The sequence below is a fragment of the Heterocephalus glaber genome, unplaced genomic scaffold (genome assembly GCF_053883595.1).
Source record: "Heterocephalus glaber isolate CG9 unplaced genomic scaffold, H.glaber_assembly_v1.0 deba00001141, whole genome shotgun sequence".
NCBI lineage: Eukaryota > Metazoa > Chordata > Mammalia > Rodentia > Bathyergidae > Heterocephalus > Heterocephalus glaber.
The window spans coordinates 1,592,255-1,610,606 of NW_028258201.1; the positions used below are offsets into that span (position 1 = coordinate 1,592,255).

The 18,352-nt window shown below is 39.8% G+C and overlaps 1 protein-coding gene across 1 annotated transcript; it reads right to left on the minus strand.

Annotated features, from left to right (window-relative positions):
• Positions 1–741: 741 nt before the first annotated feature.
• LOC147828323 (RNA-binding protein 12-like) lies at positions 742–4,894 on the minus strand. Its single transcript, XM_087210440.1, has one exon. The coding sequence runs from the start codon at positions 4,867–4,869 to the stop codon at positions 4,153–4,155; it is 717 nt and encodes a 238-aa protein (XP_087066566.1). The 5' UTR covers positions 4,870–4,894; the 3' UTR covers positions 742–4,152.
• Between the last annotated feature and the right edge of the window lie 13,458 nt (positions 4,895–18,352).

Genomic DNA, 18,352 nt, shown 5'->3' on the forward strand with positions numbered 1-18,352 from the left:
GATAAGCTTAAGTCACTTAATCCCCTGTGTATTTCTGTATTTCTTGGGAGCAACAAAACACCCCGATGCCTCCTCTTGGGTAAAGAAAGCATGAGCTTATGAGAGAGAACTCCTAGTTTGGACAAGGCAGTGGAGATAATGTAGCAGCTACTGTGGGTGCCATGTTTTCCAATGAACTCTTCCGTCTCCTGATGGGAAATCCTTCCAGAGGAAGGTTGTGGGGTATCATAACTCTCCTGAGTGTGTCCAAGACCAGACTCTTGAAAGTATGTATCACTTCACTCAGAGTCATTTTCCCTTTGAAATTGTTTTTGGCACTACTAAGTCTGCACATTACACCTAAGATGCAATTATGTAACACCTTAAAATCTATAAGGGTATTTCTGTTCACATCCGACTCCATGGGATTTAGGAGTAATTGAAGGAAAAAAGATGAAACATTAACACAGTATTTGATATGGCATAGTTTGGTGCAAAAAACGAATTCCAAATTCAAGACATAGCATTTTTAACTTTATAACACTGTGTAAATCATCTACCATATTGAATCTTATTTTTTTATCCACAGTTTGGAAGTCATAATACCTTCCTTGCAGAGTGATTTACAGAACTGGAATAATCTTGATACATGGGCAGAGCCTTGGCCATATTAAAAGTCTATTATATTACATTACATTATATTATATGAAAAATCATTTGTTTCTCAGCCCTTTAATGATTAGGAGATTCATATGTGGAGCTATGGATAAATTTCTTTTCCTATGATAATTGTAGAAATGTTCCCCCTCCCCAGAGTGAAAGAGGATGAAAGTTGGTTAAGCTCAAAGAATAGAGGTGTTCAGTGAGATATTACTGGGGAAGGGATGGCTAAGAGAATTCTTTGGACAAAAAGATGCGCTGTTTGACTTTTTAAACTCTCCAGTAAAAGAAAATGTTCCTTCCTAATGGCCCATTGGGGTTTTTAATTTTAATTTTATTGGTACATTTTAGGTATACAATATAATTGTAACATTCATCATTGGAGATTTGCACCTTTACATAATCTATCTTGATTCTTATTTTCCCCCATATCCTGCCCTCCCTTCAACCCCTCCATCCCTCCCCATTTACAAAGTCTTTGTTTCCTTTTCTTTATTTTCTCATGTTAATTCCATTCCCCCTTTCCTTTCCCCTACCTCTTTCCCTTCCCCTTCCCCTTTGGACCTTTTCTTCCTGTTTCACATTATCTATTATACATTTTGATCCTTATTTACACTTTCACTTTCTCATACCAGAGAAACTATTCAGTATTTACACGTGTGTCCTATTTATTTCACTTAAGCGTATCACCTCAATGCGCCACCATTTAGCTATAAATGCCTGTAATTTCTCATTCTTTATGGCTGAGTAGTACTCCATTTTATTTTTTAAAAAACCACATCTTCTTTATCCAGCCTCCAGTTGATGGGCACTTAGGCTGTTTCCAAGTTTTAGCTATTGCAAACTGTGCCACTACAAACATGGGTGCACATATAACGCTGTGGTATGGTTCTCTTAATTCTTTTAGAAAGATACCCAGCAGAGGAATAGCTGGGTCAAATGGGACCTCTAGCTCTAGTTCTATGAAGTATCCTCATACTGATTTCCTCAGTGCTTGCACCAGTCTGCACTCCCACCAACAATGGAGAAGGATTCCTTTCTCCCCACAGCCCCACCAGCACTTGTTATTGATTAATTTCATGATAGCAGCCATTCCTTCTGGGGTGAAATGGAATCTCAGCATTGTTTTCATTTGCATATCTCAAATGACCAGTGATGTAGAACATTTTTTCATATGTTTATTTACTATTTCTACTTCTTTGTCTGAGAAATGTCTGTTCATTTCAGATGACCATTTTTGGATTGGATCTTTATATTTGGGAGATCTGATTTGTTTAAGCTCTTTATATATGCTAGGTAGTAGACCTTTGTCTGAGGAACTGCTGGTAAAAATTTTCTCCCACATTGTGGGTTGTCTCTTCACACTGTTGGTGGTTTCTTTTGCTGTGCAGAACCTTTTTAATAAGAGGAGATCCCACTTACTGATTCTTTGTACTAGTTCACGTGCAACTGAGGTTTTGTTCATGAAATCTTTTCCTACACCAATGTCTTCAAAAGTTCTACCTAACCTCTCTCCCAGCTGGTTTAGTGTTCTATTTTAATATTTAGATCTTTAATCCATTTCGATTTTGGTTTAATGCATGGTGAGAGATACAGGTCTAATTTTAATCTGTGGCAAGCTGAAACCCACTTTTTCCAACACCATTTATTAAAAAGGCTATCTTTCCTTCAGTGAGGGTGTTTTGCTCCTTTGTCAAAGATGAGATGGCTGAGTGTGTCTGAAGTTGTTTCTGCATCTTCTAATCAGTTCTACTGGTCCTCAGGTCTGTTTCTTTGCCAGTACCATGATGTTTTTATCACAGTAGCTTTGTAATACAGTTTCAACTTGGGGATTGTGATATTCCCTACCTTGTCTCTTCTTGTTCCAAATGAATTTTGGGATTGTTTTCTCAAGGTCTGTGAAATATGCTACTGGAATTTCAATTGGGATTGCATTAAATCTATATAACAGTTTTGGCAGTCTGGCCACTTTCATTATGTTGGTTCTTCCTACCCAGTAGCAAGGAATGTCTCCTATTTTCTGATATCCTCCTCAATCTCTTTTTTCAAAGTACTATAGTTTTCAGAGTAAAGGTCTTTGATTTCTTTCATTAGGTTGATTCCTAGGTATTTCCTTTTTTTGGATCCTATTGTGAAGGGAGTTATTTCTCCAGTTCCTTTTTCAGTGAATCTGTTGTTTGTGTACAGGAGAGCTATTGATTTGTGTGTGTTGATCTTGTATCCAGCTACTCTACTGAATTTGGTTATTAAGTCTAGAAGACTTTTGATGGAGTTCTTGGGGTCTTCTATATAGAGTATCATGTCATCTGCAAATAGTGACAACTAAACTTCATTTCCTATCTTTATTCCCTTTATTTCTTTCTCTTGTCTAATTGCTATGGCTAATGTTTCCAAAACTATATTGAACAGGAGTGGTGATAGTGGGCATTGTTGTCTTGCTCCTGATTTTAGCGTGAAGGATTTCAGTTTTTGACCATTTAGTATGATATGGGCTGTTGGCTTTTCATAGATTGGTTTTATCAGATTGAGGTAGAGACCATCTATTCCAATTTTTTGTAGAGTTTTTATCATGAATGCATGTTGGATTTTGTTGAATACTTTTTCTGCATTTATTGAGATGATCATATGGTTTTTGTCCTTGGCTCTACTAATATAGTGTAATACATTTTTGATTTGCATATATTGAGACATCCCTGCATCCCTGGGATGAATCCCACTTGGTCAGGGTGTATGATCTTCTTGATGATCTTCTGCATTCTATTTGCCAGTATCTTATTAAGGATTTTTGTATCTGTGGTCATTAGTGAGATTGGCCTATAGTTCTCTTTTTCAGTTAGGTCTTTCTCTGCTTTGGGGATCAAGGTGATGCTTGCTTCCAGGAATGAATTTGGGAGTATTGCTTCCCTTTCAATTTCATTGAAGATTTTAAACTGTAGTGACAGTAGTTCCTCTCTAAATGTCTTGTAGAATTCAGCAGTGAAGCCATCAGGGCTCGGGCTTTTCTTAATTGGTAAATTTTTTTTTCTGTATACAGAGATTTTATTAAATTTTAAAAGAAAATGAAGACTTTAGACAAAGTTTTGACCCTATAACAAAGTGAATCTGTTCAGTTTTAAACCAAATTCCCAGAGTAGCCAACTTCTATTTTTCAGTAGCTGGCAAGAGTAAACTCAGTGAACTCTACTAACATTTCTATTTTCTTCATCCCATATGATATAAAACAAAACAATCTAGACTCCATGATAAGCTTTATGTCATCACTGGGTTTTACAAATGGTTTCTCTAGTGGTATGCCAAAATCATGTTTGTGTTCTTTCCAGATAGCTTTACTGTAACATACAGCAATGTTTATCCTGATAGTAAGTTGTAAACAGTCACCAATGCTCTATGTTATGAAAACCAATCTATATGCAATTGAAACAATCTACAGCTTCTAACTTGAAAATACTAGGAAAAAAATCTAGATGCATTAATCACAGCAATATGAAGATCTACTCTATAAAGAATAAATGGCTACCCTAATACAAGTTTTACTTTTCTTGATCCTATTGGTCTATCATTAAAGTCAATGACAGCAGCTGTGACTTCATCCCAGGATTCAAAGACCACCATGGCTTCACCCGTGGGCATACCTTTTTCATTGTATTTTAAATACATTGAGCCTGGGATAACTTGATACCCATAAAAGAAATCTAAAATCTCATCAATAGACACAGTGAAGGGCATGTTCTGAACTTTAGTTACAGTAGGTCCTGGTTTTCCAGAACTAGACCCAAAGCCAGGGGGACCATCAATATGTATTGGGCCAGGGCCAGGTCCAGGTCCAGGTCCAAAGGCTGGTGGCCCACTCAAATGCCCTGGGGCACTTCCAAGACCAGGAGGGCCACTTCCAAAGCCAGGGGAGCCACCCAAGGTACCAGGACCATTTCCAAAATTCTGAGGGCCCCCTGGAAATCCTGACGGCCCACTTAAATTATTTGGTCCACCTTCAAAACCTGGAACTTCCAATCCTAGACCAGGCAAACCACTGTTACCAACTGAAGGCATACAAGGCCTCGAATCACCAAAGGTCCCTCCTAATCCTGGAGGAGGAAGAAGTGACTGAAAAGTGTTTGACCCACCAAAATTACCAGGAAAGTTAAATGGAGGACCATTGTTAGCCTCCTTTGATCCTACTGTCAGGAAGGCATGCTCTTCACCTCCAGCACCTGGCATTCCTGCAGTGGGCATCCCCGCACCAGTATTCCAGCACCAAGCATACCCACACCAGGCATTCCAGCATTAGGCATTCCAGCGCTGGGGATTCCAGCACCAGGCATTCCTGCACTGGGCATTCCTGGTACTGCAGGATTACCTGGCACAGGCCTCTTTAATTCCTTTTTTCCTTGAGCAGGGGGACTTTTTTCAGTTTCTCTCATATCTTCTAGGGTAACTACATGAACAAAAGCTTCTCTCCCTTTAAGTTTTTTATGGTGTAAGTGTTCAGACTTATGTGCATCATCTTCATTTTTAAACTGAACAAATACCTCTCCTAGACCTTACCCATTATTATCAACAAGAACGTGCACAGCATTTTCATACACTGGGATTCCTTCAAGAAACTGAAGAACATCCATCTTGGTAATGCTGAATGGAATATTTGTTATATGGCCACAGACTGGCAGAGTTGACATCTCCCTCTGGATTTAACACCATTTCCCTCCGGTCATAGCTGAGGTTCTGGAGTCTTTTCCAAATTGTGTCTATCTTTTCTAGCATACCTTTCTTACTAATTGGATGAACTTGAATAAAGAGATTGCCCATGTACTGTTTATTGCAATACAGCGCAGCCTTATAGTCAGCCTCATTCCTGAACTCTATGAAGCCTTCGCCAGTTGCTTTCCCATTGGGTCCGTATGCTATATAAATACTATCTTCCACGATAACCAACTTTTAAAAAAAATCAAGGACATGTTTGTTTTCTGTTTCAAATGGTAGCCCTTTCAAGTAAACACAAAGACCAGGCTCATATGGCGGTCTTGACCTTGACCTTTTCTGCCCGCTGGGTGATTTTGACCCGGGAAGCGTCTGAGGAGGGGGATGGGCTTGTCCAGAAGGTCCCATACTGTGCTTAAGTGATATGGCCGCCAGCAGCTACCCACTGTCTCTCCGTGGCAGGGCTAATTTCCACATAGGGTTGAATCATCAGCATTCTGTTTCGTTTCAAAGCTTCAAATGTATCTTGTAGGGAGAGAAACTTAAGCAATTCATTCCCATTATTTCAACCTACATGATCTTTTACAAATGCACTGCATCAACACGGAGCCCATGGAAAAAATCTCTGACATCATTTTCCGCTGCAGAAAAGGGCATTCCATGCACACTGACACACAGATCATCAGGATTGATGGGAAGTGGTTTCACACTGCTTTGAGAGTTCATCTGGACACGGTTAACAGGATTCAGTGGACCCAGAAACACAGGGTTTAGATTATTGTTCAAATTTATAGATGCTCCAGAGCCATTCATTCCAACAGGTAGAGGTGCCGCAGGTGGCAGATTCAGGGTGGCATACCTGATATAAATGAATTTGATATTTTGATTAAATTACCAATAAAGGCTATGTGGCTGTGACAGTTGACCTTTACTGTGAACTTGATTGGATTGAGACACTTAGACAAGATATAAAGTCAACATTTAAAATTCAGTAGTTTTTTTATACATTAATAATGAGCTAGCTGAGAAAGAAATCAGGAAATCAATTCTAGTCACAATGGCTTCAAAAAAGTAAAATGAAATACCTAGGAGTAGCCTAACCAAGGAGGTAAAAGTGCTCTACAACTGAAGAAAAAATTGAAGAAGACACTAGAAGGTGAGAAACTTCCCATGTTCATGGACTGCCAAAATTAATATTGTTAAAATGTACACATTACCAAAAGCAATCTACAGATTCAATATAATTGCCATCAAAATATCAACAGGCCTGGGCGTGGTGGGACACACCTGTCATTCCAGCATTCAGGAGGCTGAAGCAGGAGGATCAGCATGAATATGAGGCCAGCCTGGGACACATAGTGAGTTCAAGGCCAGCCTGAACTACATAGCTAGACCTTGTCTCAAAAAAACAACAACAGAAGAGCCATTCTTCACAGAACTAGGAAAAAAAATCCTAAAATTCATATGGGAACAGAAAAGACCCAGAATAGCCAAAAAAAACCTTAAACAAAAAAGCAAGTCTGGGCATCACAATGGTTTTAAATTATATTACACAGTAATAATAATAAGAACAGAATGGTATTGGCACAAAAACAGGCACACAGACCAATGCAATAGAACAGAGGACGCAGAAACAAACACACACAACTATAATCCTCTGATCCTTGACAAAGGATCCAAAAATATACATCGGAGAAAAAATAGCCTGTTTAACAAATGGTGCTGGGAAAATTGAAAATCCATAAGTAGACAATTGAAATTAGTCCTGCATTTCTCACCCTATGTAAAAACCAATTGAAGGTAGATCAAAGACCCAGATATAAGACCTGAAACTTTGAAACTACTGGAAGAAAACATAGGGGATACACTTGAAGCTACAGGCACAGGCAAAGACTTCCTGAATAGGACTCCAGCAGCAAAGGAAATAATAGCATGAATCAATGGTTGGGATTACATCAAATTAAAAGTGAAATAAATCTGTAATGAGAATTCAGAGGTTTCACCTCTGAAACCCAGCCAAAGTAACCACCTTATAACAGGCCCCTGTTCATCTGTTCCTCCGGATGCTGAGGCTGTGCGACAGAGTGAAGCTCAAAATCAACCACCATTGCAACTTGACAGTGCTTGCTGAGACCAGCAGTGTTTCCTGACAAGGGTGCCATGGGAATGAAGTGTGCACAACGTCCCCCAAGGACCCTTCTTGCTTTTGATCCCACTTTTCCCAATTTAATTAGAGCCGTAAAACCAGTATAATAGTAAAGGGGGATTGATGACTTCAGTAATGCTGCAACCTGATGTGTATGTAACCCCTAAATAAACTTATTTATTCACCAAGTTGGACTTGGCCAAGTCATTTTTGGGACTGTTTATCTCTTCCCAGTTCAGAAGTAGATGCTTCTTTTAGGTGTCTCTGGGAAATTCATGAACATCTGGCACCCAAACAGGGACCAGATAGATCCAGATAGGGGTGAGGGAGGAGTGCCCACTAGGGAAAGCCCAGGTATCCATTCTTCTATATGTGGAATGAGGTAACTTGCCTCTTAAATGTGTACGGTCCCTTGTGTGAGTACAGGGATCCCCTGAAAGTGTCTTATGGAGTACAGAGTATACTGCAATCCTTGAAGGTAGTCCTTGTGGCATAGGATTGCAGGAGAGTTGTAGCTGCTGTGACATAAACCCTGCTGTGGGTGATAAGACAAGCTACTAAAGCCAACATATCTGCCCAGGAGAAGATCCTGGGGTGGCCATCTACTTCCATGTGGGAAGCTGTGATGTGACTGATAATCACACTATGTAAACAAGAATGGATTAAGAAACACCTGGCAGATTAGCAAAGCATAGTTCTGGCTGTGTCTGTGAATCATTGAGATGGCCAACAACTGAAGGAGAAGACCCACCTTGGATGTGAGTAGCACCAACCAATAGGCTTGTGGCCTGGATGGAACATAAAACCAAAGAAGGAGGTCTTCTCCAGTCTTATTCATCACATTTGGACACAGGCCTCCAGCTTCTTCAGGCTTCCAATACAGAGTCACACCAGGGGCCCTTTGGTAAGCTTCTGTGCATTCACCTTGGGCCCGTGCTGCATCCTTGATCCCTCTTGTTCTCCAGCTTCCATGATTTATGGCCGAGCAACTACTAGATTCTCATGCAGACAGCCACTGCTTACTCTCCTGTTTCTGACCCTGTAATCCTACCTAACAAATTCCTATGATACTTGAAGTGTCAGTGGCAGATAGGGTAGCTGTTTGGAGCCCCTGCCGGGTTCACAGAGGTAAATCGCAACAGAGGCCCTTAGGATTTTGGAACAAGGCTCTGCCATCATCGGCAGGCAGTTACCCTTTTATGTTTGAGAAACAGCTACTACCATGCTACTGGGCTCAGCATATGAACTGAACTCTTGACCATGGTACATGAGGCTACAAAGAGACCTGAGTTGCCCATCATGAACTGAGTGCTATCCGGTCTATTGAGTCATAAAATGAGGAATGCACAACAACAGTCCATTATCAAATGGCAGTGATCTGTACATGATCGGTCCCAAGTAGGTCCAGAAGGTACAAGTAAGTTATGTGAAAAAGTGGCCCAAATACTCACCATACTGCCTTCTGTCCCCCAGCATGCACCCATGGCCTCAAGGAGTATACCTATCATCAGTTCACAGAGCAAGAGAAGACTAGGGCCAGGTTTACAGATAATTCTTGATGTTATGCAGGGACCACCCAGAAGTAGACAGCTGCAGCACTATGGCCCCTTTCCAGGGCATCTCTGAAAAACTATGGTAAATGGAAATCTTCACACTGGGCAGTTTGGGGCAATGCAGCTGGTCATACATTTTGCTTGGAAGAAAAAAATGGCCAGATCTGTGACTATATGCCAATTCACGGGCTGTAGTCAATGGTCTGGCTGAATGGTCAGGGACTTAGAAGGAGCATGACAGAAAAATTGGTGACAAAGACATTTGAGGAAGAGGTATATAGATAGACCTCTCCATATGGGTGAAGGATAAGAAGATATTTGTGCCCCATGTATATACTCAACAAAAGGTGACCTCAGCAGAAGACTTAAGTAATCAAGTGGATAGGATGACTCTTTCTATGGATAGCAATCAACCTCCTTCCTTAGCCACTCCTGTTGTTCCCCAGTGGGTTCAGCAACATAGAACTCCATTCACCAAGGCTGACCTGATTACAACCATTGCTGAATGCCTGATCAGTCAGCAATGGAGATCAAAACTAAGTCCCCAGTATGGTACCACTTCCCAGGGTGATCAGCCTGCGACCCGGAGGCCGGTTGCTTATATTGAACCACTTATATCACGGAAAGATCAGTGCTCGGTCCTTATAGGAATAGATACTTATTATGGATTTGCCTTCCCTGCGTGCAATGCTTTTGCCAAAACTATTAGCCATGGATTTAGAGAATATCTGTACATACTCTGAATCTGCATCCAATGCAGAGGTGCCTCCATTCACAAACTTAATTCTTTCCATGATTTCTGGTTGCAAACCAAATTGGATGAGAATCAAATCAAATTCAATGGTTGGGTTCAATGTTGACCTCATGGGGAAATTGATTTCATTCTCGTACAATTTGGTTTGCAACTAGAATCATGAAAAGAATTAAATTCATGAACCAAGGCACCACTTCATATGGCACTGTTTCCCCTGTAGCCAGGATCCACAGGTCAAAAAATCAAGGGATGGAAATGGGAATGGTACTATTCACCCTCACTCCTAGTGAACCACTAAGAAAATTTTTGTTTTCTGTTTTGGCAAACTTATGCTCACTGGCCTGAAATTCTTAGTACAAGAGTAGGGACACTTGTAGCAGGAGTCACAACAATGATTTCATTGAAGTAAAAGCTAAGACTTCCCCTTGATCATTTCAGACTCCTCTTGCCTCTTAGTTCAAAAGCTAAAAAGTGGGTTACAGTGTTGGAAGGGGTGATTGATCCAAACTACTAAGGGGAAATTGGACTATTATTCCACAATGGAGGTAAGGACAAATACATTTGGAGTACGAGATCCCTTGGGGCATCTCTTAGTATTACCTGCCTTATGTATCAGTCAATGCCCACTAGAGAAACAGATTTACCCTAAAATAGATAAATATATAAGGATTTACAACTTAGGCTTACAATGCCTGCCTGCAGGGTCAAGGGTGGAATAGTGCAAAAGGGCTGTCTGTGGACTGTGGATCTGAAGAATCTGATTGAAGTTCGAAGACCTGGAGCTCACTGTAGTGAGAGACCTTATCAGGAGGCCGAAGGGTCTGTGATGGAAAGCTCAAGGGTTTACGCTGGAAGGCTGAAGAATCTGCACTGGAATCCAGGAGATGACGGCCAAGATGAAAGTGGAGACTGGAGCTCCTCTGAAAAAAAACCAGAAGGAAGCCTTCCTTCTTCCAATCCCTTTTAATTCCATCCAGGCTACAAGGCTATTGGTTGGTGGACCCACACCCAGGATGCTATTCACACCCAGAACTATGCTAAATCAGTTTAGTTATCCCACACCCTTGATCCATATTCATACACCCTAGATCCAGCCACCTCTGAAGAGCACCCTCTATGCACACCTGAAGGTTTGGGGATAATATTAAACACAAACCATAGCATCCTATTATTAAAGTCTGTGAGAAACTGCAACAATCCAATCCAAGCAGAATGACAAATGGTCCAGAACCTTCAGAAATGGTCTCCCCACCAGATAAACAATCAAGACCTGCTGAGATGCTTGCTAAAAGCCAAGAGAATACAGAATGAGTAGTGGAATAATGTAGCAATAAATACCACCTATATGGTGTGGCCAGTTACAGAAAAGAGGATTGTAATTTTCACTAGTATGCTTTTCTTGTTTTGGTAATATTCGTGTGCATATCTACACATTTGTTAAGCAGATATCTACATTTCTTTCTTTGTAACTTATCTTTAATTGACTTATTGGTAGTTAAGTGTTGTTGAATATATTTTAAAATATTTAAGTTATGGAATGTCAGGTGAAGAGTAAGTATCACCAAAAGAAAACCTGGGAACTTGTACTCTTGATTGATGTCATTTGTGTCCTTTCTGCTGACACAGTCTGGATTGTTGCGGTAGCAAAACAGCCCATAGTAATTTTTTTTTTTTTGGTACTGGGGATCGAACTTGGGTCCTTGCGCTTATGAGGCAGGCGGCAGAATCAATGAGCTGAGTCCCTGGCCCGACATGAATTTATTGAGGTGAAGAGGTGTCCACTATACTGTTAAGTGAAGCAACACTTTACAAAACAGTAGATATGGCACTGCCAATTTTTTATTTTCAAAAATGCATTAATGTATAGAGATATCAAAAAATTGCCTAGCAACTTAGTGGCTTAGTGAGGTTCTGTCTCAAAATAAAGTTTTTTAAATTACCTAGAATTAATGGTACTCTCTTGTTGTAATCTGTCTCTGGGAGTGAGATGCTGAGCATATTTTTCTTTTGGTTTAAGAGTATTTTCTGACTTACACTATTATAAAATGTCTCTCAGCAGAGAAAATTTTAGAATACTATGTGTATGTGAGATGATGGGTATGTTAATTAGCCTAACTGTAGTGATCATATTACTATGCATATGAATCTTAAAACATAATGTTGTGTACCTTAAATATATATGATTGTCATTCATGCTCAATAAAAAAAAGATGAGGCACAAAAAGAAACACCTAGAGAGGTACGTGAATTATAAGGGTGCTAACCTCATCAATAGATCCATCCATTCATGAATTCACACGTGAATGGGCTATTGGGAGATGAGGTGTAGTTAGAGGAAGTAAGTGCATGTTTTCGAAGGGTATAAGTTTTCTTGGGCTCTTTTCATTTCTCTCTACAAAGTGACCAACTTTTCTTCACCAGACCAATTCATTATATTTCTGCCTTGAAGCCAGCCAACCACGTGGGTTTAAACCTCTGAAACTGTGAGCCAAAATGAATCTTTCCTCCTTTAAGTTATTTATCTCAAGCAATTGTCACAAGGACAAAAAGGGAATACAAACGTCCAATCTAATCTGGAAAACTAGTTGTTCCTGTGAAACTCACCGGGAAAAAGGGAAGACTTTGACCCTCACATTAATAGAGTCTTCCAGCATGTGTCACACAGCAGTGTGACAACGATGCACTCTAAGAATGCCCTAAAATATACTCTACCATTCTGTGCCCCCTATGATGCAAATAGAGAAAACAGATATCAGTGTGATCCTGAACTGAGCCTGGCCCAATTCCAGCCCTGTTTTCTTCCTTTGCAAACCAAAAAGATACCTATAGAGGCTGAGGGCTTCCTGGACAGCCCAGACCAAGTCTTTCATATTTCTCCTACAGCGTTGCTTTTGATCCCTAAAGTAAGTGACAATGAGGAAGATGATAAAATATCTCACTCTACTCAACATCTTGCCCTGGACAGATTCAGATTATGACCTTGCTGGGGAGGGGGTGATCTCAGATATCAAGGGATGAAATGTGTGAGTAGGCACCTCAAATGAGAGACCCTAGAACATGAAGAGCTCTGCCATTTGTCTTGTGGGGTCCATAAAAACAAACTGGCCCTTACACCACTCTAAGGTCCTCTGGAGGCTGAGGTGTCCAACTGGCTGGTATTAACAGCTCAAGGCTGGGAGGCCATTTTCACCATCATAACGATCTGGAAAATCCAGCTCCCATCCCTAATAAGACAGACTGAGATGATGCTGTCTATCTGCATCCTGTGTGTAAGAGAAGTTTTTGAAAGATATGCATGAGACCCAGGCCTGGTCAATAAGGACTTTTTTTTTGCTAAATTTGTTAAACTTTGGCAAACTCTCTACAAGCATACAACAGATACAGACAGACTCACAGAGAGAGAAACTGACAAGATAAAATGTGGGGTGATAAGAGACAGAAAACAGAGACACAAAAAGAAACAGAAAAACAGATTCAGGTAGTGACAAAAGTGTAGATAAAAATAGAGAGACAGTGACTCGGTGAAACAGAAAGAAGACACACATACACAAAGATGAAGAAGGACACATATAAAGAAATATACAGGGGCTGCCAGTAACACCGCCAATGGGCCACCAAGAAGGAGCCAAGAAATCCAGCCACGAAGACACCAGCAGCACTGCGGCCCTCCGCAACCCCAGGTCTGGACCAAGCCACTACCTGGATCCAAACCACAGAGGGGCAGGGAGTCATAAAGGACATTGTTCTGAGCTCCAGAAGATAGAGCAGAAGTGAACAACAGAAAGAGGGCCTCTCTCAGGCTCCTTGATGAAAATTGAAGCCCACTGGAAAAGTGAAGAGAATCTCTGCATAAAGGCACCCCAGACCATTGTACTTGGTAAGTTGGAGGGATCATCACCTCCCATGGGGACCTCCACTATCTTCAGGGGAAGGGCAGCTGGACCCTGCAGTAGAACCTTGCAGAGTTCAACCCAGCAGGAGGTCAGGGAGCTCAACTTGGGCCTTGCAGCCAGAAATCAGCCTGGATCTCAGGGGACAGCTGCTATCTTGCTGAGACTTACTGACTTAGATCTGCACACTGCTGCCCACATTGTCTATTGTGACAACAAAGGCATACCCTGAAGGAGGCCCTTCATTTTTACTTTTTATTTTTTATTTTCAAAGTTTTAAAATTTTTTAAAAAATTATTTCTTCTCTTTTCAAATTTCTTTTTTCTTTTTTCTTCTTTTTGTTTTCTTTTCTTTCTCTCTCTCTCTCGCTCTCTCTCTCTCTCTCTCTCTCTCTCTCTCTCTCTCTCCCCTCTCCCACCTTGTTCTTCACCTCTGTCCCTTTTGTTCCTGTTCCTGTCCTAATTTGGATTTCTTTTTTCTTTCTTTTTTTCTTCTCTCTTTTTCCTTCTCTCAATTGTCATTAGTTTTAAAGAAATGTGAATACACTTTCTAGCTTCCCTATTGCTGTTAGGTTGTTTTGTTCTTGTCTTTGTTCTTTTATTCTGTCTTTTCCTCTTGTCTTCAACAGTTTCCTAGACTTGGCATGATTGTCCTGTGTCCTCTCGCCTAACTTCTAACCCTTCCTTATCCTTCTACCTAGCCCTCCTTCCTCAACTCCTTCTAAGTATATTGAAGAGTTTATTCACTATAAGCATATTTTGGGCTGGCCCTCGATATTGATTTAATTCACATGGTTAAAGGTGATAGATTAATAACTTCCACAAATTGTCATTTTCTAAGATGTGCTTGATGCTATTGTTGTTGCTGATTGTATCACTTGGGCTAAAGTGTTGTGATTGATCTAATCAGTTGTCCTTCTTGGTGTACGGAGTCATTAGAGACTCAAAACCTAAAGACCAGCTATATCTGGAAGACACCTCTGAGAAGCAATCATTCCATAAGGGTTCTAAATACAAGCAACAAAGATACCTAAAATAAGCAATATGGAAGTATCAACTCAGGAATTAAACCAAAAACAATACCAACAACAAAAATAGAAATGAGAAGACACCTAAGCAAGGGAAAAACCCAGCCTTCCACTTCTCCAAAGGCAAATTCTGGGGAAAACAAGGTGGCAAAGTCTGATAATCAACCACCTGCACATCCTGAACTGATAGCACAGAAAGTAACAAAACAGATGAATGAGGCTCTAGAAATGTTCAAAACAGAAATAATTTCTCAGATAACTACAGAAATGGTGAGCAGAATTAAAGACATGATTAAAGACTCAAAACAGAAACAGATAAAAAATATATATATGAGCTCAGGAACATGATGGAAGCCATGAATGCCCAGAATAGGAAAGAAATGGAAACCGTGAATGTCCAACATAGGAAAGAAATGAAACCCATGAAACAGATTCAAACAGATATCCAGGAGATTAAAAACTCTATCAAAAGTATTCACAGCAGAAGGAGCCAATGTGAAGACAGAATATCAGGTAAGAAGACAGGATTGAGGTCAACGACCAAGAAAAGAGAGAGAAATTGTAAGATACCATTATAATAGTAATAGTAAGGGACCATGAGAAATCAATCCAGCAGCTCCTAGATGACACAAAGAAGAATAATATAAGACTGATAGGGGTCCATGAAAAAGCAGGAGAAAGTACAAATGACATTTTTTAAAAAACTGTTCACAGAATTAATGACAGCAAACTTCCTAAACAGAGCAAAAGAATTTGACATACAGATAAGCGAGGCATATAGGACTCCAACTAGTCATGATCAAAAAAATCTACAACTAGACATATAATAATCAAGATCCTGGAAACCCAACAGAAGAACAAAATTCTACAAGCAGTCAGAGAAAAGAAACAAATCACATACAAAGGAAAGCCCATCACAATCACAGCAGACTTCTCAACACAAACCCTCAAGTCAAGGAGAGCCTGGAGTGAGGTATTTCAAGCCCTAAAAGAAAAGAACCTCCAACCTAGACTGATGTATCCTGCAAAACTATCTTTCAAAATTGATTGGGAAATAAGATATTTCCATGACAGAGAACACCTGAGAAACTTCATGAGTACCAAACCAGCACTCCAAACAATTCTAAACAATATCCTAGAAAAAGACAATAAAGGTCACAACTCTATGAGGCCCAACAGAGCAAATTGATCAGGCAAGGCAAGAAATTAAAAGGAGAGCGGGGAAGATAAAAAATAAAAGAGTCAACAACAGGAAAATAACATGACAAGGATAAGTCAATATATATATAAGTTATAACCATCAATGTTAATGGCCTCAATTCACCAATAAAAAGAAATATACTGGCAGAATGGATTAACAAGCACAACCCAACAATATGCTGTATACAAGAAATGCACCTAGTTCAAAAAGAAACTCATAGACTGAAAGTAAAAGGATGGAAAACAGTTCTCCATGCAATGGGAACCCAGAAAAAAACAGGCATAGCTATCTTATTAGCAGATAAAGTAGATTTCAAACCAAAACTAATTAAGAGAGACAAAGAAGGTCACTACATCCTTGTAAAGGGAATAATCCAAGAAGAGATGATGATCATAAATATATATGCACCAAATATGAATGCCCCCATTATACCAAACAAATATTAATGGACATGAAAAACCAAATAAGCACTAATACAATTGTAGTGGAGACCTCAATACCCCACTGTCATAAATAGGCTGTCCCGGCCCGCGGGTAAGTCAACGGAGACCCTAGAGGGGGAGCAAGAATGACAAAGGACAGGGGACACGAGAGATGGAGACAAGACAGGTTTCTGATCAAGTCTCGTTTATTGTGGAAGCTGCCACAGCATATATACCGTAGGGCTAGAGGGAGGGAGCAAGGGGAGGGTACTGGGGCTACTTCCTTGTTGCCGGGTAGACTTGCAGCAGGCTTAGACATGCCCGTAAAAGGCACTCAAGAGTTGTAGCGGGGGGGGGGGGCAAGGCCCCCCACAATAGGCAATAATCTAGACAAAAAAATCAACAACAAAATACTAGAACTCAATTGAACTCTTGAACAAATGAACTTAACAGATGTTTACAAAGTGTTCCACCCCACAAAATCAGAATATACATTCTTTTCAGCTGCACGTGGGTCATTCTCCAAAATAGACCACATGCTAGCTCATAGAACATGTTTAAGTAAATGCAAAGGAATTGAAGTTATCCCTTGTATATTATCAGACCATTGTGCAGTTAAACTGGAGATCAATATCATACGAAACTGCAAGAATTCCACAAACACATGGAAATTAAGTAACACTCTCTCTTCTAAACAACCAATGGGTTACAGAGGAAATTAAAGAAGAAATTAGACAATTTCTACAATTAAATGATAATCCCAAAACAACATACAGGAATCTATGGGACACAATGAAAGTAATTCTATGAGGGAAATTCATAGCAGTGAAACCCCATATTAAGAAAACAGAGCAGGCTCAAATAAACCACCTAATGCTTAACCTTAAGCTCCTAAAAAAAGAAGAGCAAAACAAAACCAAAATTCATACAAGGAGGAAATTATAAAGATGAGAGCAGAAATCAGTGCAATGGAGACTAAGAGAATGATACAAAAAATCAATGACTCAGAGTTGGTTTTTTGAAATAATAAATAAAATCAATACACCCTTAGCCAACCTTATCAAAAAAAGGAAAGAAAAGGCTCAAATCCATGTAATTAGGAATGAAAAAGGTGAAGTTACAACAGACCAGCAGAAATCCAGAGGATCTTCAATACCTACTTTAGAACCTGTACTCTAATAAAATGGAAAACACAGAAGAAATAGACAGATTCCTAAATATGTATGAATTACTAAAGCTGAATGAAAAAGATATAAAAATTCTAAACACCCCAATTACAATCAGTGAAACTGAAAATGTAATTAAAAATTTACCAACAAAGTAAAGCCTAGGTCCTGATGGCTTCACTGCTAAATTCTACAAGACATTTAGAGAAGAACTATTGCCACTGCTCTTTAAACTCTTCAGTGAAATTGAAAGGGAAGCAATACTTCCAAATTTATTCCTGGAAGGAAGTGTTACTTGGATTCCAAAAGCAGAGAAAGACACAACCAAAGAAGAGAACTACAGGCCAATCTCCCTAATGAACACACATGCAAAAATCCTCAATAAGATACTGACAAACAAAATACAGAGGGTCATCAAGAAGATCATACACCCTGACCAAGTTGGATTTCTCCCAGAGATGCAAGGATGGTTCAACATACATAAATCAATAAATGTAATACACTAGGGGTAATCCACATTGTGGTCTCACTTCTGTCTGTCTTAGGTAGAAGCTTTCTTTCTCCCAATAAATTTTTCCTACTCTTAACCTCTGTTGTTCCTAGAATTCATTCTTCGATTTTAGAGAACACAGACTCTCATTTCTGATATCTAGTAGGTTTGGAAGTTACATCTCTTCCTTCTATATCATTTCGGAGCTCTTCCACCGAGATTACTGGTCAGAGGTAAGAGTTTTCTTTCATAGGTTCTAACTTTGATCTTTTTGTTTCATAGATTGTAACTTTTGTTTCATAGACTCTGGACATTTGTTTCATACATTCTGGTTTTTGTTTCATACAAATTCTGGCCTTTTTTCAGCTT